The sequence below is a fragment of the Crinia signifera genome, chromosome 7, assembly GCF_055691185.1.
Source record: "Crinia signifera chromosome 7, ASM5569118v1, whole genome shotgun sequence".
NCBI lineage: Eukaryota > Metazoa > Chordata > Amphibia > Anura > Myobatrachidae > Crinia > Crinia signifera.
Window position 1 is genome coordinate 146,354,443 of NC_139223.1, and position 23,896 is coordinate 146,378,338.

At 44.5% G+C, this 23,896-nt stretch overlaps 1 protein-coding gene across 1 annotated transcript in view; it reads right to left on the reverse strand.

Moving 5' to 3' along the window:
* LOC146020647 (sodium channel protein type 2 subunit alpha-like) overlaps window positions 1-23,896 on the reverse strand; it is a 134,622-nt gene that overhangs the window by 68,470 nt on the left and 42,256 nt on the right. The window contains 4 exon segments of the mRNA XM_083153911.1: window positions 7,351-7,442; window positions 10,893-11,021; window positions 17,120-17,207; window positions 18,565-18,685. Coding sequence (XP_083010037.1) covers window positions 7,351-7,442; window positions 10,893-11,021; window positions 17,120-17,207; window positions 18,565-18,685 — 430 coding nt within the window.

The following is a 23,896-nucleotide window of genomic DNA, read 5'->3' on the forward strand; positions in this document are numbered from 1 at the left end:
GAGGTATGATGGATAGGGAGGTATGATGGATAGGGAGGTATGATGGATAGGGAGGTATGATGGATAGGGGAGTATGATGGATAGGGGAGTATGATGGATAGGGGAGTATGATGGATAGGGATGTATGATGGATAGGGAGGTATGATGGATAGGGGAGTATGATGGATAGGGGAGTATGATGGATAGGGGAGTATGATGGATAGGGAGGTATGATGGATAGGGATGTATGATGGATAGGGGAGTATGATGGATAGGGAGGTATGATGGATAGGGAGGTATGATGGATAGGGGAGTATGATGGATAGGGGAGTATGATGGATAGGGATGTATGATGGATAGGGAGGTATGATGGATAGGGGAGTATGATGGATAGGGAGGTATGATGGATAGGGAGGTATGATGGATAGGGGAGTATGATGGATAGGGGGGTATGATGGATAGGGGAGTATGATGGATAGGGGAGTATGATGGATAGGGATGTATGATGGATAAGGGGGTATGATGGATAGGGGAGTATGATGGATAGGGGAGTATGATGGATAGGGAGGTATGATGGATAGGGATGTATGATGGATAGGGGAGTATGATGGATAGGGAGGTATGATGGATAGGGAGGTATGATGGATAGGAAGGTATGATGGATAGGGAGGTATGATGGATAGGGAGGTATGATGGATAGGGAGGTATGATGAATAGGGAGGTATGATGGATAGGGGAGTATGATGGATAGGGGAGTATGATGGATAGGGGAGTATGATGGATAGGGAGGTATGATGGATAGGGAGGTATGATGGATAGGGAGGTATGATGGATAGGGGAGTATGATGGATAGGGGAGTATGATGGATAGGGGGGTATGATGGATAGGGGAGTATGATGGATAGGGGAGTATGATGGATAGGGAGGTATGATGGATAGGGATGTATGATGGATAGGGGAGTATGATGGATAGGGAGGTATGATGGATAGGGAGGTATGATGGATAGGAAGGTATGATGGATAGGGAGGTATGATGGATAGGGGAGTATGATGGATAGGGGAGTATGATGGATAGGGGAGTATGATGGATAGGGATGTATGATGGATAGGGAGGTATGATGGATAGGGGAGTATGATGGATAGGGGAGTATGATGGATAGGGGAGTATGATGGATAGGGAGGTATGATGGATAGGGGAGTATGATGGATAGGGGAGTATGATGGATAGGGGAGTATGATGGATAGGGAGGTATGATGGATAGGGATGTATGATGGATAGGGGAGTATGATGGATAGGGAGGTATGATGGATAGGGAGGTATGATGGATAGGAAGGTATGATGGATAGGGAGGTATGATGGATAGGGGAGTATGATGGATAGGGAGGTATGATGGATAGGGAGGTATGATGGATAGGGATGTATGATGGATAGGGGAGTATGATGGATAGGGAGGTATGATGGATAGGGAGGTATGATGGATAGGGGAGTATGATTGATAGGGAGGTATGATGGATAGGGAGGTATGATGGATAGGAAGGTATGATGGATAGGGAGGTATGATGGATAGGGGAGTATGATGGATAGGGAGGTATGATGGATAGGGATGTATGATGGATAGGGGAGTATGATGGATAGGGAGGTATGATGGATAGGGAGGTATGATGGATAGGGGAGTATGATGGATAGGGGAGTATGATGGATAGGGATGTATGATGGATAGGGAGGTATGATGGATAGGGGAGTATGATGGATAGGGAGGTATGATGGATAGGGAGGTATGATGGATAGGGGAGTATGATGGATAGGGGGGTATGATGGATAGGGGAGTATGATGGATAGGGGAGTATGATGGATAGGGATGTATGATGGATAGGGGGGTATGATGGATAGGGGAGTATGATGGATAGGGGAGTATGATGGATAGGGAGGTATGATGGATAGGGATGTATGATGGATAGGGGAGTATGATGGATAGGGAGGTATGATGGATAGGGAGGTATGATGGATAGGAAGGTATGATGGATAGGGAGGTATGATGGATAGGGAGGTATGATGGATAGGGAGGTATGATGAATAGGGAGGTATGATGGATAGGGGAGTATGATGGATAGGGGAGTATGATGGATAGGGGAGTATGATGGATAGGGAGGTATGATGGATAGGGAGGTATGATGGATAGGGGAGTATGATGGATAGGGGAGTATGATGGATAGGGGGGTATGATGGATAGGGGAGTATGATGGATAGGGGAGTATGATGGATAGGGAGGTATGATGGATAGGGATGTATGATGGATAGGGGAGTATGATGGATAGGGAGGTATGATGGATAGGGAGGTATGATGGATAGGAAGGTATGATGGATAGGGAGGTATGATGGATAGGGGAGTATGATGGATAGGGGAGTATGATGGATAGGGGAGTATGATGGATAGGGATGTATGATGGATAGGGAGGTATGATGGATAGGGGAGTATGATGGATAGGGGAGTATGATGGATAGGGGAGTATGATGGATAGGGAGGTATGATGGATAGGGGAGTATGATGGATAGGGGAGTATGATGGATAGGGGAGTATGATGGATAGGGAGGTATGATGGATAGGGATGTATGATGGATAGGGGAGTATGATGGATAGGGAGGTATGATGGATAGGGAGGTATGATGGATAGGAAGGTATGATGGATAGGGAGGTATGATGGATAGGGAGGTATGATGGATAGGGATGTATGATGGATAGGGGAGTATGATGGATAGGGAGGTATGATGGATAGGGAGGTATGATGGATAGGGATGTATGATGGATAGGGGAGTATGATGGATAGGGAGGTATGATGGATAGGGAGGTATGATGGATAGGAAGGTATGATGGATAGGGAGGTATGATGGATAGGGAGGTATGATGGATAGGGATGTATGATGGATAGGAAGGTATGATGGATAGGGAGGTATGATGGATAGGGAGGTATGATGGATAGGGAGGTATGATGAATAGGGAGGTATGATGGATAGGGGAGTATGATGGATAGGGGAGTATGATGGATAGGGGAGTATGATGGATAGGGATGTATGATGGATAGGGAGGTATGATGGATAGGGGAGTATGATGGATAGGGGAGTATGATGGATAGGGGAGTATGATGGATAGGGAGGTATGATGGATAGGGATGTATGATGGATAGGGGAGTATGATGGATAGGGAGGTATGATGGATAGGGAGGTATGATGGATAGGGGAGTATGATGGATAGGGATGTATGATGGATAGGGGAGTATGATGGATAGGGAGGTATGATGGATAGGGATGTATGATGGATAGGGTAGTATGATGGATAGGGAGGTATGATGGATAGGGAGGTATGATGGATAGGAAGGTATGATGGATAGGGAGGTATGATGGATAGGGAGGTATGATGAATAGGGAGGTATGATGAATAGGGAAGTAGGATGGATAGGCAGAGTATAATGGACAAGGGGATATGATGGCTAGGGGGGTATGATAGATAGGAGAGTATGATAGATAGGAGAGTAAAGTATGATGGATAAGGGGGATGTGATAGTTAGGGGGGTATGATGGATAGGGAGGTATGATGGATAGGGGGGTATGATGGATAGGGAGGTATGATGGATAGGGATGTATGATGGATAGGGGAGTATGATGGATAGGGAGGTATGATGGATAGGGAGGTATGATGGATAGGGATGTATGATGGATAGGGGAGTATGATGGATAGGGAGGTATGATGGATAGGGAGGTATGATGGATAGGGGAGTATGATGGATAGGGAGGTATGATGGATAGGGAGGTATGATGGATAGGAAGGTATGATGGATAGGGAGGTATGATGGATAGGGAGGTATGATGGATAGGGATGTATGATGGATAGGAAGGTATGATGGATAGGGAGGTATGATGGATAGGGAGGTATGATGGATAGGGAGGTATGATGAATAGGGAGGTATGATGGATAGGGGAGTATGATGGATAGGGGAGTATGATGGATAGGGGAGTATGATGGATAGGGATGTATGATGGATAGGGAGGTATGATGGATAGGGGAGTATGATGGATAGGGGAGTATGATGGATAGGGGAGTATGATGGATAGGGAGGTATGATGGATAGGGATGTATGATGGATAGGGGAGTATGATGGATAGGGAGGTATGATGGATAGGGAGGTATGATGGATAGGGGAGTATGATGGATAGGGATGTATGATGGATAGGGGAGTATGATGGATAGGGAGGTATGATGGATAGGGATGTATGATGGATAGGGTAGTATGATGGATAGGGAGGTATGATGGATAGGGAGGTATGATGGATAGGAAGGTATGATGGATAGGGAGGTATGATGGATAGGGAGGTATGATGAATAGGGAGGTATGATGAATAGGGAAGTAGGATGGATAGGCAGAGTATAATGGACAAGGGGATATGATGGCTAGGGGGGTATGATAGATAGGAGAGTATGATAGATAGGAGAGTAAAGTATGATGGATAAGGGGGATGTGATAGTTAGGGGGGTATGATGGATAGGGAGGTATGATGGATAGGGGGGTATGATGGATAGGGGAGTATGATGGATAGGGATGTATGATGGATAGGGAGGTATGATGGATAGGGAGGTATGATGGATAGGGAGGTATGATGGATAGGGAAGTACAGGCAGAGTATAATGGACAAGGGGATATGATAGATAGGAGAGTATGATAGATAGGAGAGTATGATGGATAAGGGGGATGTGATAGTTAGGGGGGTATGATGGTTAAGGGTATGATGGATAGGGGAGTATGATGGATAGGGGAGTATGATGGTTAAGGGATTGTGATGGTTACTGGGTATGATGGTTAGAGGTATGATAGATAGGGGGTATGATGGTTAGGGGTATGATAGTTAGGGGGTATGATGGGTAGGGGAGTATGATGGTTAAGGGATTGTGATGGTTACTGGGTATGATGGTTAGAGGTATGATAGATAGGGGGTATGATGGTTAGGGGTATGATAGTTAGGGGGTATGATGGGTAGGGGGGTATGAGAATGTTGGGTGCATAACTACTAATTCTCTCCGAGGGACTCATGCTGAGCTGGAGGGAACTTTGTGCCTGATGTAGAGCTGCATGCAATGCCTATGATCACGTAGTTGAGCGATGTTTTGTTAATGGAGATGCTAAAAGATTTTAACATGTATAGATGGAGCAAAGAAGGAAAGGGGAACATAGTGAAACATAGTCCAAACTTTTAAATATATCAGGGGTTGCAATAATGTCCAGGAGGGAAATATTTTTCATAGGAAGAAAAGTATGAGAACGCAGGGACGTCCAATGAAACTAGAGGGAGGTAAGTTCAGGGGAAATGTGAGGAACAATTACTTTACAGTGTAGTGGATGAGTGGAATAGACTCCCGTCAGAGGTGGTAGAGGCTAAGACAGTAGAGCAATTTAGCAAATTAATAATATCCTTACACAGAAATAATAATAATAAACAAGTAGGGTTTGAGATAACAAAATAAATAAATAAGGGGCAGACCATATAGGCCAAGCGGTTCACATCTGCCATCAAATGTTATGTTTCTTTCACTACAGTATGCGTATGTGAAAATCCCTAAAAACTAGAGCACAGGTAAGAATAAAGGCGTCATTGCTATCGGGACAGACAATATCAGGATGAGTAATGAGTTTGTAGTCAATGACTGGAAGGTGGCCTGGTGCACACTTACAGATATTCTTTTGGGCATATTATGTGAGTGTTGTGGCCATGTTGGCTCTCCAGAAACTGTACCGGCCATAGTAACTTTAGATGCACCAAGCTGTATTAAAGGGCCTACAGATGCTGATCTTTATAATCTCAGTCCTTCAAAAACAGCTATGTAAATCAAGGAAAGGCTTTGTCACAGTATTTGCAAGGGCTGCTTCTCCCTCCACATCTGAATCAGGCCCTTTATGTACCATACTATGCCTTTAAACCGGGACACTAATGATTTACCCAGGGTCTGTAGCTGGCTGACTTTATTGAAGCAAAACAGTTGGTGGCCATTGTTATTATGTAACAGTGGATGGTTACTGGGACTCCAAATGAAATGTGGGAAGGTTATGTGAGGTGTTCTGAGAGCATGTGCCTATAGATTGGATTAAATAATGAAAAGTCAACCGTCACAGGGACATCTCACAGCTTGCAACTGCAATCCTTTCTTCCGTTAAAATGGCTCCAGCTTCTTACTTCCAAGAGCCATACTGCACTATCCTATGGTAACTCAGGTCGACATGACACAAGCATTAGGTCGACATGGGCTAGGTCTACAGTCAAAAGGTCGACATGGGGTTTTTCACTGTTTTTTTTACCCAAATGTCGACATGGACACAGTGTGAAGTGCACCGCATTCCCTCGCATTCCCTCGCTTTGCTCACTATTTTATTCTCCCACCATGCCCTAGTGGATGGTAGGGCAAGAAATACCACCTGTCGGCACATGTTGGCTCAAAAAACAGTGAAAAACCCAATGTCGACCTAATACTTGTGTCGACCTAATGTCATGCCGACCTAGATTCATGTCGACCTAGTGGTGTCGACCCATTGCTTGTCGAACTAGTTGTTGTAGACCTAATGACCGTATCCCGGTAGAGAAGACTTGAGACCATTTCATAATGTACTTTTAATGCTCTGTTTTGTCTTCACTTGTATTACTGTTACAGTAGTTATTGTATATTCCCATGGCTGTGTGTGTACAATGCTGATTATATAAATAGAAAATATTTGATCATCTTATTATTAATTGTGGAATAAACTTATTTTTTATAGGAATGTGTGAGAAAATGTAAATGAATGCTTTGCCAACCAAGCACTTTTTAAGAAGACCTAATATAGCATGTAAGAGACACCCTCCATTGTCTTCTGCAGCTTGGAGCCAACCAGATTAACAGCAAAGGCTAAGGAGGAGCTTTATAAAAAAAAAACTTCCAAAGAGGAAAAGTGTAGGTGTTCCTATAACAACCAATCAAATTCTAGTTTTCATTCAACCTAGTACAAGCATAAACAGTAAAATGCTACTGTAGCATTTGATTGGTTGCTTTGGGCAACAAACTTGCCTTTCTCAAGTGAAGGTTTTTAAATACCCCAAGTCCATTAAGTCCTATAGAGCACAATGAAAGAATGAGAACCTAAAAGTTAAAAGAAAAATGGTGCATAATGCAACTGCAATTATACGTCCACAGCCTGGAATTTTCACTGCTTGCAGAATGGTGAATGTTCTATATACTGATACATTGCCCGGTCCACAAACTCAATATAAATTTCACATACAAACAGAATGACGGACACAAAGAAACAGTTGGATGTACAAGGGGCCTAACACCTCACACCAATTACTTCTTACCTGGGATTACAGAAATAGTTTTCAAAGCTCTGAGTACTCTGAAAGTTCGAAGAGCTGAAACATTGCCTAGGTTTACAAATTCTGTTACATACCTGTAGTAGAAACAAATACACTGATCAGGGTTATAACTTCATACATAAGCATTCTTTCTAGATTGAACGTTTCAGTTGCATTTTGGGTCTTAAGTGAAGCTAGAATAATTCAAGACATTTCAAAGCTTTAAACAATAAACAGAATTGCTTGAAATTGACCCCCCCCCCAAAAAAAAAGAAAAGATCAAATCGTGTGTACAGGGCAAAAGAAAGAATTCATAGGGGTCTATTCAATGCCGTGGGTAAGCGGTGACAGCGAGCAGGGCTTCCTGCTCCCTGTCACCGCTCACTTAGTAAGTATTCAACTCACCCCCCTCATACGCCAATTCCCCCTCGCTCTGTTTTTTGAGCAAGGGGGAATTGGCGTATGCGGCTGCAGAAGAAGCGAGACTCGCGGCTAAATACAGAGGGTTCGCTGCATTAGCCGCGGGTCTCGCTGTTTGGGGAATCCTCGCCGTCCTGTGATGACGAGGGTTCCCCCCGGAACGTTGAATAGGGCGAGGGGCCGGCGAGGGGGTTAAACAGCGAGGATCACTGGTTTTCTGTGATCCTCCCTGTTTAACCCCCTCGCAAGCCGCGGCAAGCGGCATTGAATACTACCCACAATATCAACTGCATTTAGGGTAGAAAAGATGGGCAAGGGCTTTTTTGCAATGTACAACCCAAAAGGAAAAGGTGCGCGTCACCCACTCCAGTGGCAAACGCAGGATTTTTAGAGGTGGGTTTCCAAATGAAATCCAAACTCTACCACTCTGCAGCGCATTGGAGTAAGTACAGGAGTCTGGGGGAGTGGTAACAGCCCTGGATATTGGTGTTTTTTTACACTGGATACTGCATGGAATACAGTATTAATATTTATCAGTACAGATGGTCTATAGTACAGGCTGTTTCAAACATTTAAATAAGATAAGTGGTCAGGAAAAGCTTAAACATATAATACATAAATAAATATACAAACATAATAGAAAAAGTGCTGCACTTTCTAAGCTCACAATCTCCCAACTCATGGTAAGGCTCCTGTCTCTTCCTCCTGGCAGCTACTCTCTGGTCCATTGCAATGTTTGAGGGCTCAGATCCACACCTACAGTAAATGCGGTAAAATAAGCTGGTACACTGGGTATGTGCAGCAGCTCCAATCTGTCCCTTACACTGCATGGTGTGGTGGCAGCTGTATTGATCATATAATATACCAGTGCTATTGTCATAATTTAAGGCACTTGCCAAGAGGAGAGGGGGTTTCCAGGCAACTAAAAATAAAACCTGCGTTTGCCTAGGCCCTCAATGCTTTTTCTATGGGAAACATTCTCAACTCATGTTATTCTTCAACAGCCTGATAACTTATTATTAATTCTGCCACCTTATTGCACATCTATATCACACAACCTATAAAATGGCTATAATGGCAATATCGGTGCTGCAGAGTAGTTGCTCTCACCAAAAAATAGTTTAGCTGACTACATATAAAGATACTGTATGAAAGCCCAAAGCTAGTGATGCTTGTAACAGCAAACCATGTTTAGAGAAGGTACTGCATTAATCATCCTGAGTGCCACAAAAGTGGAATGTAAGATAGCAAGTCAATGTAGAAGGCTAATACAGTAGTATTAATTGAGAGGGGTGTATGTAACAGAGATACTGGGGCTCCATTTGGAACAATGGAGGATATTGCCACCATTTAGGGGTCGCAGGATGGAGATTTTGTAGCCTCCGCTGTCTTTATCCCCAGCGAAGGACATAGCACTGAGCAGTGTGTGTTGGGTTTGGGAGAAAGGCTATGCTTCAGCGGTGGCCTGTCTTCTCTCTCCCACTGCCCAGCTCTCTGCAATCTGAGACGTACCCCGGTAAAAATCCCCCCCCCCCCCACCCCATGCCAAACAGAATCTAATTCTTATTTATTTAGCACCCGAACGTGGGTAGTAGTAGCAGGGCCGGCGACAGGGGGGGTCAAGGGGGACAAGTGTGACGGGCCCCAGCAATCTGAAGGGCCCCAGAGCTTCCATGCCCTGTAAAGGCCGCCGCTTGAACTACCTGGTTTTTCAGTGACCCTCCCGGCTCGGCCGTCTACTGCACACCATCTATGTATGGCTGGGTCTGACTGACTCACGGTGTGCTACTGCCATGTACAATGTGTACACCCTGCCGCTCGGTGCTTAGAGCCATCTACTCTGTGTGCGCACGACCTGGGGCAGCAGGGGAGCAGGCTGTACCCGCCACTGGCGCTATGGCCTCTGGCTCCTGTACTTTTACTGTGCATGCGCGGGTCATCTGTTCCACGCACTGCGAACGACCTCCCTGCCTGCTCGTAGTGCTTGCCATTCTTTTGTAAAAGTGACAGGCCAGCAGCAGCCGGGAGCCAGCAGGAAGCAGTAACCAGGAGCCAGCAGGAGTGAAAATGAGGGAAGTCCGCACATGAAAGCAGGACCTGGAGCAGCGAAAGGTTAAATGAGGCTCATGCAGAAGAGGGTTGTGTGGATTTGGGATTAGGTGGGGGGCCCCAGAAATATCATTGTGTAGGGCCCCAAGATTTCTGTTGCCGGCCCTGAGTAGTAGTAGTACATTTATTTATAAGGCGCCGCAAAGTGTCCGCAGCGCCGTACATAGCAAACAAAAAACAAATTACAAGGTAACGTACAGGGTGTGTTGAAAAATACAGTAAAAATAGGGGTCTTCACACTGTGGCCCTCCAGATGTTGTGAAACTACATGCTCCAGCATGCATTGCCACATTTTTTCCTATAAGAGCATGCCAAAACTGTCAGGGCATGCTAAGACATGTAGTTCCACAACATCTGGAGGGCTACAGTTTGAAGACCCATGCTCTAGAACAGTGGTTCCCAACCCTGGTCCTTAAGTACCCCCAACAGTGCATGTTTTTCAGGTCACCCGGCAGGTGCACTCATTATTCAGGCACATTTGAAAAGATCCACAAATGGAGCTAATTATAGCACTTGTGATTCTGTGTGGAGACCTGCAAAACATGCACTGTTAGACAGGGCTGGGCAATTGCGGCCCTCCAGATGTTGAGGAACTACACATCCCAGCATGCCTTGCATCCGTTTCAGCATAGCCATATAGCAAAACTAATGCAAAGCATCCTGGGATGTGTAGTTCCTCAACATCTGGAGGGCCGCAATTGCCCAGCCCTGCTGTTGGGGGTACTTGAGGACCAGGGTTGGGAACCACTGCTCTAGAAGATAGTAGACAGGATCTGATTGGTTGCCCCATAGCAACATCACATGTGAAGCAGAATTCACATCTTAGTAAATTCCCTCCAAAGACTTTAGGTTTCACTAATTACTTAGTCAATGTCAAACTGAAAATATTTTTCAAATTTGCATTAAAATATTGGCCTATACGGTGTATCCCTGTTTCAGCAGATAAAAAGGTTATAAATGTAAATGCTGCAGTTAGTACATCCATTTCTAAAATGAAATGAGAACAGTTTACTTACGCCAGCAAGATGACGCTGAAGTCAAGCCAATTCCAGGGGTCACGCAGAAACGTAAACTTTTCTACACAGAATCCCCTTGCTAGAATTTTAATCAATGATTCTAATGTATAAATCACTGTGAATGTGTATCTGAAATATACAGATAAACAAGTGACACATTTGGTACAGATACTGCTGGTAACGTTCATTAATAAAGTTCCACAAAGTGTCCACGGTGACATACAGAATAACAATCTTTTCACACAATGGGCCAGTGATCAAATAGAGGCTCTTATTCAGATCTGATTGCAGTACAAATTTGTTCTCAAAATGGCCAAAACCATGTGAACTGCAGGTGGGGCAGATGTAACATGTGCATAGAGAGTTAGATTTGTGTGAGTTATTTTGTTTCTGTGCAGGGTAAATACTGGCTGCATTATTTTTACACTGCAATTTAGATTTCAGTTTCAACACATCCCAACCAAATGTAACTCTCTCTGCACATGTTACATCTGCCCCACCTGCAGTGCACATGGTTTTGCCCATTTTGAGAACAAATTTGTACTGCGATCAGATCTGAATAAGGTCCAGAGAGTGATAAACAGCCAGCCAATCAGCTCCTACCTGCCATGTCTCAGCCTCAGATCATGAAAAAGATCATGTTATGATTGAAACGCGTTGGCAGACTCTATTTCAGCAACCCCTTTGAACCTCATCTGGTGGGAGAAGGAATACCGCAGGAACGCTAGAACGGGGCCCCGTTTTTTTGCTGACTATACCAACTGGCCTGCTGGACTTCCCTAACCTTACAGATGAGTACAGAGATTGCATTTTATTATTGTACACTTTTATCATATTGTAATAAAGGATCCATTTTAATTTAACCAGAGTGGAGTCCTATGTCATCAGGAGAGAGGATAAAAGAACCTGTGACACGCCTGTTGTACACACTGAAAGTGTGAGTACCCAGAAAGGGGGAACCCCCCGAATATTTAAATTGCCCTACCATTGTGCATTATTCAGTCACCTGAATAATCATTCGACTTAACTATACAGTATTACACTAGGGGGAAGTTGTCTTTTATTTCTCCCACTTAGATTTCCACACAAAGAAATTGGACCTGAATAACCATATCAGTAAAGTTATATCTATATAGCGCTGAGTGATTGGTGAAGGGCCATCCCCCTTTTTCTTTAGCTTCACTTCCAGAGGGCTGGTGTTCCCTCTCGGTATCCTTTACCATACACCCAGCAGCTTGCGCTGTAAGATTTCCATCTATCTCTTTAAACCTCTTAGTTGTGTTTGAAAAATGTCAGACAGGAGCTGATTGGTTGGTAGTTTATCACTCTCCATTTGATCACTTTTGAAGCTTAGTGCATACAGTATGTTTTTCTATGAATATCAGATCATACGGTAAGAACAAAACACTATAGCACACAACCGGAGTATACTCCATGTTTAGGATTGAGAGGACAAAAAACATTAATTAGAGAAAAATAATCAAGTTACTATTTATATTGTATAGAAGCAAATAGGGTATGCAGTCATAAGGTTGGCAGTGTCTAGGTCGACACAAGCAACAGGTCCCCCCCCCCCCCCCCCCCCCCGGAACTGACCTTCACTCCCGGAATTCCCCTGTACCATTACTTACCTAGCTGCGGCATCCCACGTCTCCTCAGGAGCACACACTGCAGTGCACAGTGCAGCCTGCAGAGCGCCGAGCCCCTCTGTGTCCTAAGCTCGGCGCTCTGCAGGCTGCACTGTGTATCATGCGTGCCTGGCTGGAGGGCCGCCGGGTGGGGGAGGCGGTGTACCCACAGCACTCCCCTGTCGGCGGCCCTGAGGTCGACATGGAAAGAGGATGGTATGACTTTTTCATGAGTATTTCTTGAAGCCATACTTTACCATGCCAGTGGGCATCTGTCTATGTTGACATAGACACCAAAACCCCCTGAAAGGTCATGTCGACCTTTCCCATGTCCACCTTTTCCATGTGTGGACCATCTGCCTGTTGATTGGTGGTCGACCTATTGACTTTTGACCTTTATGCTTGTCAACCTACACAAAGTACAATATTGAGGATACTCTGAACGGGTGTAAAATGTCCCAAATTATATACAGTTAATCAGACCAGGAATAACTGAACATCTTTATCTGCTGTTACTCTGTACTGAGCAATACGTTCTTCACATATAAATGACACTACAGTATTCTCGTTAGCGTGCATTAAAGCATTCTCTTTCAAAGGAACTTTACTGCAGTTTATTATAGTATACAATATTAATAAAGTATCGAAAAAAATATATCTAGAAACAAATATGCATATAAAAAACATTTAGAAATTTGGAGAGAGAGATAAAGTACCAACCAATCAACACCTACTTAACATTTTCCAAACACACACTGTAAAATGCCAAAAGCGGATTGGCTAGTAGTTTATCTCTCTCTGCTCTATCTCTCTCCAAGCTATGATAAATACCTGCATAGCAAATTATCAAAAGTGGTATAAATTCAGCAAGCTGGGGCAAATGTCATCCAAAATAAGTGACTCTTGAATAAAAAGGGAAATTTAGCAGTATGTACATTGATAGATTTGAATGACAAGATATACCACTAAACTCACACTAGGGGGCAGAGTGACTTAATGACTTGTTTGTTATGACTGCTGCTGCCGTGTTGCCTGGAGATAGGCTGCAACTTTCCATGTTCACCAGGCTACTAATCAGGCTGATATTACCTGGCTAGGTTGTACCTCTCTTCTTCCAGCCCAGCTATAAATCCTATATCCAGCTTGTCTTTTCCTGATGATTTCTGTCTTCCAGAGACCTCATCTTGGACCGCAGAGTTAAATCACAAATCGCTATTATTATTATTATTATTATTATGTATAAGGGGACAGACTAAGTAGTGAAACATGAAAACTTCATGAGTGGCAATAAACAGTCTCACTCAATGACCTGTCGCCATGGCTTGGGCAAAACCAAAAAGCATCATTAACAATGGCCATGACTAGGAGAGACTGGAAACATGGCCTGTACATGTTAAACAGGATGGAGGGCTCTGCTTGTGAGACCTTACAGACAAAGGGCCTAATTCAGCAAGGCTCACCAAGCAGCAGTCATCCACTGCCTAATGAGCCCATAAACGCCACCCATCCAAACGCCCCCACCACCGAATCCCTCGGTACCATAAACTGACTTATGACTTATTTCCATCGGGGTCTGCTTAAGAGGGGGCGGGCACTGATCTGTCATGTGGGGGCGGGCACCGAGCAGGCATCGTCTCGCCTGCGTTGCCCAGCATTATAATGGGGATGCCCATAAAACACCCCTGCCCGCTCCCCTCTTTCCCCTAGTGTGAACGCCTTGGCAAGTGTGATACTTGCCCGGAGGCGTTCGCACTGGGGGTCTGCATACGCACAAATACGCGCAGACCCCCCAACCATCGAAACGGGGCCGAATTCCCCCATTCTGATCACTGCTGAATCACCCCTAAGAGATATAGGATCTAACTGGAAAGTGAACTGGAAGTAACAAGGTAGAGGACATCTTTAGTCCCAATGGGGTTATTGAGATCTGATACTGTAGCTGTAGAGTGAATTCAATTATCCAACAACTGTGCATGTGTACAGACCACAGCACATGTCCAACCCAAAATATTTAATCACAATCCCTTCACAATTTGACAGACAGGAAGTCACTGTTTGGGGGTAGTAGTGCCACTCATGCATATACAGGCCTTTTAAGGGAGGGTCTGTGATGTATTTGCCAGCCTCGATCAGCACGGTAGGGTGTGGTAGGGTCAGACTTCTCACATTTGCACAGATTGGGAAAATCATTAGATGTGAGTAAATTGCATATGGATGTGCGACAGGACAGCGAACTGTCAAATTTTCACAATTCCCTTGCAGAGTGGCACAGGGTGGGTATTCCCTCTGTCTAACTACTCACAGTCATCTACACATTTGCAGATGAGCTACAGATATCGCCAACTGCCGCCGTTCACCATCCGAAAGAAGGGTTCGTGCGCCAGAGATGCTGGCTCCCCCCATTCTGTCGCATCCCATCGCCGCCATCCGCCGACTCCCCCGTTGCCGCCCGCAGCCCCCAATCTCCTGAAGCAGAGACAGGCAGGGAATCCAGGCAGCTCCCCTTCCTCTTTTACCCGGCTGCTGATGCTGCTGCTGCGGGCTCCGCTCCTCCTCCCTGCACCCGAAAGCTGATGTGGGGATAGGGAGGAGGTAACTGGTCCTGGAAGCACAGCACTGTGCTGCCCAGACTCAGGTGAGGGGCAGCGTGCGTCAATGCGCGGTGGCAGGGGTCAGTCCAGGTCGTTGTGAGTCGCGGTAAAAAGCCCACAGGCTGGCAATATCCCCCATCGCGGTAACCTGGCGGCGGGACTTTAGTGCACCCCAAAATGTGGTAAAGACCCGATAATGGGGGTTTTACGCATATTTTTGGGTTAGTGCATTCCCCCTGGAGCTGCTTTTATCGCTTAGATGCACATCGCTTAATACTGTGGGGGCTGCTGGGAATTATAGTCTAGCTCTGTGATTTGTGCTATGTAAATGGCTTGTATACAATATACAGTACAATGCCGAACTGTCCCAGTTCCCGCTGGAACTTCCCGGTATTTGGGGCCGGCAGTGTCCCGCGGCAGGGGCAGTTGGGAGTCCCTCCTTTCACCCGTGAATAGACGCTGTGCGCATGCAAAAACGGGGCTGTGGCCTAGCGGGAGCTTCGTGGTATAGGTCATGCCCCCTTTAGCTAGGCCTTGCCCCCAAAATTTTCAACGGGCCTTCGGTGCGCATGCCAGCTTCCATCCTCCGGCTGCCTCAAAGTTGGGAGGTATGCTATAGTTGCTGATTGCAAAGGGGCCTCCATTACACATTAAGGGGGAAATTTACTAAGATGATTTAGTAGAAAAAAATCGTATTTTCCTACGAAAATACGATTTTTTTCGGTGTATTCGTATTTTTGGCATTTACTATGCCAAAAATACAAATATTCGTATTCATATTGATGGGACATTCGTATTTGTATTTACAAATACGAATGTCTACACCATCGATAGAATACGACAGGAATCACCATTCAAAAGAATGGTGGTTCCTGATTTACTAAGCAGCCATATTGAAAATACGGCTGCTAATTAGTGTAAAACTGCCACGAATATACGGCAGGAAAATACACTTTATTGGCCGCCTAGCGGCCAATCAGGAACCAAGAAAGTCGGTTTCTGATTGGCCGCGAGGCGGCCAATAGAAATCATTCTGAGTAGAGGCGGGGAAAGATGAATATCTCTGCGTCTCTCCAGTGTCCGAGCGGAGCGGGTACCAGCAGCCGGGAGAAGCGCGACTTGAAGAGAAGATGCCGGGATGGTCGCCAGAGGACGAGGTGAGTAGGATTTCCTTCCACAGGTACCCCTTTGGATTACTACGGATCCTGGACCCCGGACTCTTCAGCCCTGGAGCCCCCGGACCCGGACCAGCCCCGGAACCAAGGCCCCGGAACCAAGCCACCGGACCGGACCCGATGGGCTCAAGATAGGTAAGTATCGGTGTGTTTGTATAATGTATGTATTAAACTTTTATTTTTCTGGCTTGTCAGTGTGTTTATTTAACTATTTCATGTACTGTGGAACTACAAGACCCAGAGGGTCCTTTAATGCCCCACATGCTGGGACTTGTGGTTCTCCAAGTCCCAGCATGCGGGGGAGGCTTGCTGGGACTCATAGTTCCACGATATAAGACAATAGTTTTTTTACACAAAGATCAGCTCGATGCCCACAGCCCAGGGGCATCGAGGACAGCACCAGGCTTCAGCTTGGTCAGGTAAGTTCTAGAGGGGGGGGAGCTTTATTGGGGGGGTCCTCCCCACGGCCAGCTAATACGAATTAATACGGCATCGAAGGGTTACAAAGCAGTCGTAAATGACTGCTTTGTAAATCCCCCTCCGGAACACGACTTTGCATACGAGGTATGCAGTCGTATTCATTCGTAGCAAGAATACGAATACAATTATACGTATTCTTAGTAAATGTCCCCCTAAGTGTCAGGGCCCCAAAAATGTAACCCAGCCACTGTGTATAATACCCTGTAGAATTCATATAATTATACATATTAAAAGATAAAAGAGCATTTGGAACATCCAAATGTAATAAATAAATAGAACCATGGAATAATCAATATTAAATACCTTTTCTAATATGATGTCTACTTACTTTAAATGCACCTACAGATACTTACTCTACGTTCTTGGCCCAATCCGGAGGATTACTCATTGTCATAAACACACAGTTGGTGAGAATAGTGAACATTATGAGCATGTTGAATAATGTAAGCCATGTCAAGGAAACTACACATTAATATTTTGTTATAATATTGTGTAAAGTATAATAAACACAGAAAATCAATGACTCCGACTGTTGTAATTTAATGGCATTTCTTCATCGCATTGGAAATACTGCTATCCTAGTGAGTTAAGTATAAGCTTTTTTTGTTGTTATTTTTTTTTTTTTTCTGTTCCCAGAAAATGTACTGGTAAAACAAAACTACAGTACCTATTGAGAAATGGAACAGCTTTTGTGGCAGATATTAAAACCAAATAGTGACTCACACTACAGTGAATAGGAAAAGCAATCGCGTGGCGTTTATGAAAGGAAGAAAACGGCATATATGGAACACCAGCAGATTAAACTGTATGATGCTCACAATGTGATTTCTGGCATCTAAAGAAAAATAATAAAAAAGACACACACATTGTTGTATTCACATATGCATTTCAATATATGTATAGGTACGATAATATGCATAAAATATACATTTCTGTATTTAAAAAAAAAGGTCATATACTAGCAAGAAAAGTGCTATCGTGGTCTAGTTTAACTAAATGACTGTAAGGTCCATTTGCAGATTTTACATTAATTTTCCCTAATTTGTAAAGTATGAATATATTTATGTTACTCACTTATCCAGAGCTGAAAGCTATTGTCTTCTGTAAATCACTCTCACGTTGTGTGTGTACCAATAAATGTGTATACTTGCCGTATGCAGAATTGTGACCAGACCGCCAACATCCATACTTTAAGTTTGGGAGTTCTTTTGAAGATGGGATGCAACCAATAAGAATCTGTTGGATTGCTTCCAAGCCACCTGGGTCAAGGGGGATAGCTGGCAATTTCTCAAAGGGGAGAAACAATCCTAGTGTATGCCCAGTTTAAGTGCAAATAGGTAATAATTACCTATCTGCTATTGCTTGTATTTGCAATTTCAGCATCTTTTAGATATTTATTTATTACGTTTCTTAAATAGCGCACACATACACAGAGAATAGTTGAACATTCACATCAGTCCCTGCCCCAGTGGAGTTTACAATCTATATTCGCTACCACATGTACACGCACACACACACTGAACCAACCAGTATATTTTTGGATTGTGGGAGGAAACTGGAGTACCAGGAGGAAACCCACGCAAGCACGTGGAGAATATACAAACTCTACACAGTTAGGGCCATGGTGGTAATGGAACCCATGACCTCAGTGCTGTGAGGCAGTAATGCTAACCATTACAATGTCTGTGATGCCCCTTTGTTCAGTACTCTTTAAGGCAATCAACACAGCATCTTGGTGTACTTGTTATAATCACTCAATGCAACGTTTTTGCCAAATGGACTGTCTCTTATAAAGGATATGAGTGCACCAATATCTTTATAGCTGCTTGACGGAGAGGGTTGAAAGGAGTTAACATGTACAAGGCAGATGTGGCACTGAAGCGGAAGATTGCCTTCCCTCTGTTCAATACTATAAAGGTCTAGAAGAAGAAAAAAACAGCAAAATGTCATTCGCATACAAAGAACTTATGGAGTAAACAATTTTCTAAAGTGTACATTTATATAAACATCCATGTAACATTTTCTTAGTAAGAATGACCACTCCTGGTCCTGGATCAAGATAATAAACATACTGCAATTTCTTAACCAGTCTAAACTATACTTCTGCCTCACTAGTAACCTGTGTATATTAGCCATACATTGCCTGCCTTGTGAATCAGATGGAAATTCGCTCTCCGCAATTCAGCAATTATACTGCTCTGTCTCTTATTCAGCTCCCACTCCGTTTCCAATTGTTTTTATTTATTTTATTTATTTTTTCCATTGTATTTTCACCCTGTTCACTTTACCTACACTATGCCCAGGATATCAACACCCCCCCAACACTCCTTGTCTACCTAATCCATTATTCTGCCCCATGTTAAAACCTATGTCCTTCTCTTTTAATCTCCTACATCTTCTCCTCTATCCTCTACTCTGTCTTCCATCCTCTCCTCTACTTCCCTTCCTACTCTCTCCTGTTACCTCACTGTCTCTCCCTGCTGCCCTGCCACAGGCCCTGTACCCCACCATTCAGCCCTGCTCTCTCCCTCCTCCCACTGTCACCTCACCTCTACATGATCAGTATCACACTGTACTCCCTCCATGCCCGACTCCTGCTGTTTCCGTTCCAAGCTCAGTGGTCAGCACCATTACTACACCTGCTGTATCCCCACCTTCCAAATCATTCTTGCCTGAGCGGTAGAGCAACCCTGCCAATCTCATCCACATCTGTCCTAAAAACTCATACCCCTTATCCTGTGCCCTATGGAATGCCAGATCATTCTGTAACAAACTGGTTTCCACTCATGACCTTTATTTCCAACTCCCTACATCTCCTAGCCATTACTGAGACCTAGATAACCCCCTCTGACACTACCTCTCCTGCTGCCCTCTCTGCTGGGGGTCTTACATTCTTACATACACCCCAACCAGATGGCCGCTATGGTGGTGGGGTTGGAGTCCTACTACCCCTAAGTTACTCCTTCCAACTCTTACCCCCAGAACCATCTCTTACATTCTCTACATTTGAAGTCCACGCTATATGCCTCTTCCAACCTGTTAATTTTCGACTTGCTGTCATTTATCGCCCATCTGGCGCTCCCTCAAAATTCCTCAACAACTTTTCTTGCTGGCTTCCGCACTTCCTTTCTTCTGATATTCCTTCTATTATATTAGGTGACTTCAACATTCCTATCAACATTCCCACAGAAATCTCTGCCTCAAAACTCCTCAACCTGACATCTTCTCTTGGTTTCTCCCAGTGGACCTCCTCACCCTCTCATGTAAATGGAAGCTCACTTGATCTGGTCTTCACTTATCGTTGTGATATTTCTGATTTCTCCAACTTCCCTTTCCCCCTCTGTGACTATCACCTTCTCTCTTTTAACTTATGCCTCACTGCCTCTCCATCTACACCTCCCAAAACTACAGCCACCAAGCGTAACATCGAGGTTATTGACACCACCTCCCTATCCTACCTCTTTGACTCACTTCTCTCCCCTATTATCTATCTCTCATGTCCTGAACAGACCACTTCCCTATATAATGCTTCACTCACTGCTGCTCTTGATTCTGTTGCCCCACCAACCACTACTCAACTCGCAAACGAACACCCCAACCCTAGCACACCAAATGCACCAGATACCTGCAAAAATGCTCACGTACTGCTGAACGACATTGGAGAAAATCACACTCCAAGGCAGATTTCCTCCATTTCAAACTTATGCTTTCATCCTTCAGTGCCGCCCTTTCCCTTGCTAAACAGTCATACTTCAAGAACCTCATCTACTCCCAGTCTAAAAAACCCCAGCGCCTCTTTGCCACTGTAAACTCTCTCTGCCCACCTCCTCCTCTCCCCTTCCCTCCCCTCCTCACTCTCTGCTCCCGACTTTGCCACTTACTTTACATCCAAAATGGACACCATATGTCAGGACATCACATCCAACCAGGCCACCTGCAACCTACCATTTCTTCTCCTTCTCTATCCTACCCCCCTTACCTACTCTGACATCCTTCTCCCATGTCTCTGGTGAGGAAGTCATGGGCCTCATCCGTTCCTCTCCCCTCACCACCTCCCTATCTGACCCTATCCCCTCCCACCTCCTCCCCTTCTGCCTGTTCCCATCTTGCCCACCTCTTCATTATATCCCTTTCATCGGGTATTGTCACCTCGGCCTTCAAGCATGCTCTTGTCTCTCTTATCCTTAAAAAACCTACCCTTGATCCTAATTCTCTTGCTAACTACTGACCCATTTCTCTCCTCTCTTTTGCCTCCACACTCCGTGAGTGTATTGTCTACAACTGCCTTACTGCCTTTCTTTCGCTTGATCCATTCGAGTCTTGCTTCCATCCACTCCACTGAAACTGCTCTCACTAAAGTCTGCAATGATCATGCTGCCAAATCTAAAGGCCACTACTCTCTACTTATTCTTCTTGACCTTTCTGCTGCTTTTGACACTGTTGACCACCCCCTCCTCCTCCAAATCCTTCACTCCCTTGGTCTGCGTGATAATGTTCTCTCTTGGCTATCTTCCTACCTCTCTGACCCCTCCTTCTCTGTCTCTTGTCATGACTCCACCTCCCCTGCACTTCCACTGTCAGTAGGTGTTCCCCAAGGCTCTGTTCTTGGTCCTCTCCTTTTCTCTCTCTATACGTCATCGCTAGGTGAGCTCATTCACTCATTCGACTTCCAATACCACCTCTATGCTGATGATATTCAAATCTACTTCTCCTCTCCTGACCACTCTCCTGATCTCCTCACTCGTATTTCTGACTGTCTCTCTGCTATCTCTTCTTGGATGTCCTAGCGCTTTCTTAAACTAAACATGTCTAAAACTAAGCTGATCATCTTCCCGCTCTCCCACATTACCCCACCATCCACAATTTCACTTTCTATTGATGGAACAATGATCTCCTCTAGCCACCAAGTACACTGCCTTGGCGTCACTCTTAATTCATCTCTCTCCTTTAAACCACACATTCAGCATCTCTCATAGTCCTGTCGTTTCCACCTCAAAATTATTTCCAGAATTAGATCCAGAATCCCTATCTCACCCAGGATGCTACAAAGACCCTCATCCACTCACTAGTTATATCCAGATTGGACTACTGCAATCTACTACTTTCTGGCCTCCCTGTAAAACACCTCTCTCCACTCCAATCTATCCTCAATGCTGCTGCCCGTCTCATATTCCTCTCCAAAGTACTATGTCCATCTCCCCTCTCTTACAAGCCCTGCACTTGCTCCCCTTTCCCTTCAGAATACAATTCAAGCTTCTTACGCTCACTTACAAAGCCATCACCCATTCTTCTCCCTCCTACATATCTGACCTTGTCTCTCTTTACACTCCCACCCGCCCACTCTGCTCCACAAATGCACATTGCCTCTCCTATAAACTGACTTTGGCCGTTGTGCACCGCATCTCTGGAATTCTCTACCCCTCCCTATTAGACTTGCCACCTCCCTACAAAACTTTAAACGGGCACTCAAGACCCACTTCTTCATTAAATCCAACCATCTCTTATCCTAACCCTATGTTTATGTTTGCTTCTATCCCAGCTGTGTCACCCCAGTTTGCCTGCCCCGTATCTTTAGAATGTAAGCTCTAACGAGCAGGGCCCTCTCTCCTCCTGCTTTACTTAGAACATGGTTCTTCAACCTGTGGCCCTCCAGATGTTGTGAAACTACATGTTCCAACATGCATTGCCACATTTTTTCCTATAAGAGCATGCTAAAAACCCTCAGGGCATGCTGGAATATGTAGTTCCACAACATCTGAAGACCTGTGACTTAGAATATATCTCTGCCACTGTAATAATTGCGTCAGTGTCCGCTGTTGCAACTGTCGTTTTTATTTACCATGTACTAATTTGTATTTGTACTGTAAATCACAACTTTCTTGTATTGTTCTTTGCTCATCTATGTATTGTCAGGTGCTGCGGAACCCTTGTGGCGCCATATAAATAAATGATAATAATAATTAATTATAAACGTCTTTCACTAACTGCATTTTCCTATGTGACTCAGGACCTGATTCTAATTTGCAGCGGCCAGCCTTCAGTTAAGCCACCACCCGCTAGCATCGCTATATTGCCTTTTGAATTAATGTGATCGCTGTGCTCACCATCAAATAATTTGTACACTGGGCAGAAGTCATCGCAGGTCCAGAGTAACCAGAGACTTAAAATGGCGTATCTGGTCTGGAGCTGACGTCACACACCATCCCCAAAAACACTCAGGCACACCTAGCATTTCCCCCCCGACAATCCTGTCCTTTTTTTAAGGCACGCCAGCGGTTTTTTCATCGCAGGACGGCTTCGCATATGCTACTGTGAACTGTACGCATGCGCATTGTATCAATATTAGGCCGCTATGCAAATTTGCATCCATGCGTACAGGTCTGAATCAGGCCCTCAGTTCCCAGCCCCATAAGTGAGAACCCACATTTCACTTTGAGAATGGCTAAAGACAAAAACATTCATTTGTGGTATTGCAGGTCCAGATATAAATTCACTCATTACTTCTACGATAACATCAAATTCACTTCAGGACCATGGGCCTAATTCAGAAAGGCCAGCAGAAGTGCAATATCGCTATTTTTATAAAATTCCACTTTTCAAACTGGTTCTCACACTGGGAGCCAAATGTAATAGGGTGAGAGTTTCAGAAAGTGAGAGATTTTGGGAGAGTTTTCCCCTTTTTTTTTTAAAGCAGCAATCAATTACACTGCAAAACCAGGTTGATTTTGCCATGTAGATGATTGCTGCTTTAAAAAAAAGGGGAAAACTCTCCCAAAATCTCTCACTTTCTGAAACTCTCACCCTATTACATTTGGCCCTGGTTCTGCAATTTCGAATTTTGCAATAAACGCTTGATAAAAATATGGGCAAAGCACGTGTGTTCAGACTTCCATGTGGCATGGTATTTTTTTCTCTTAGTTTTATTCATAAAACATGTACAAAAGTAGTGAGTAGAAAAAAATAAAAAGGAAAAAAAGGATGTATAGCACATTACAACACATGCATGAAGAAGCTTATACAGATGAAGCCCCTCTCATTCATTGCCGGTGCTCGCCAGAATGTCTGCGCTGGTGGAGAGGGACTCCATTAGACTGGGACATGCAAGTGTCTCACACGCACGCACGTCCCAG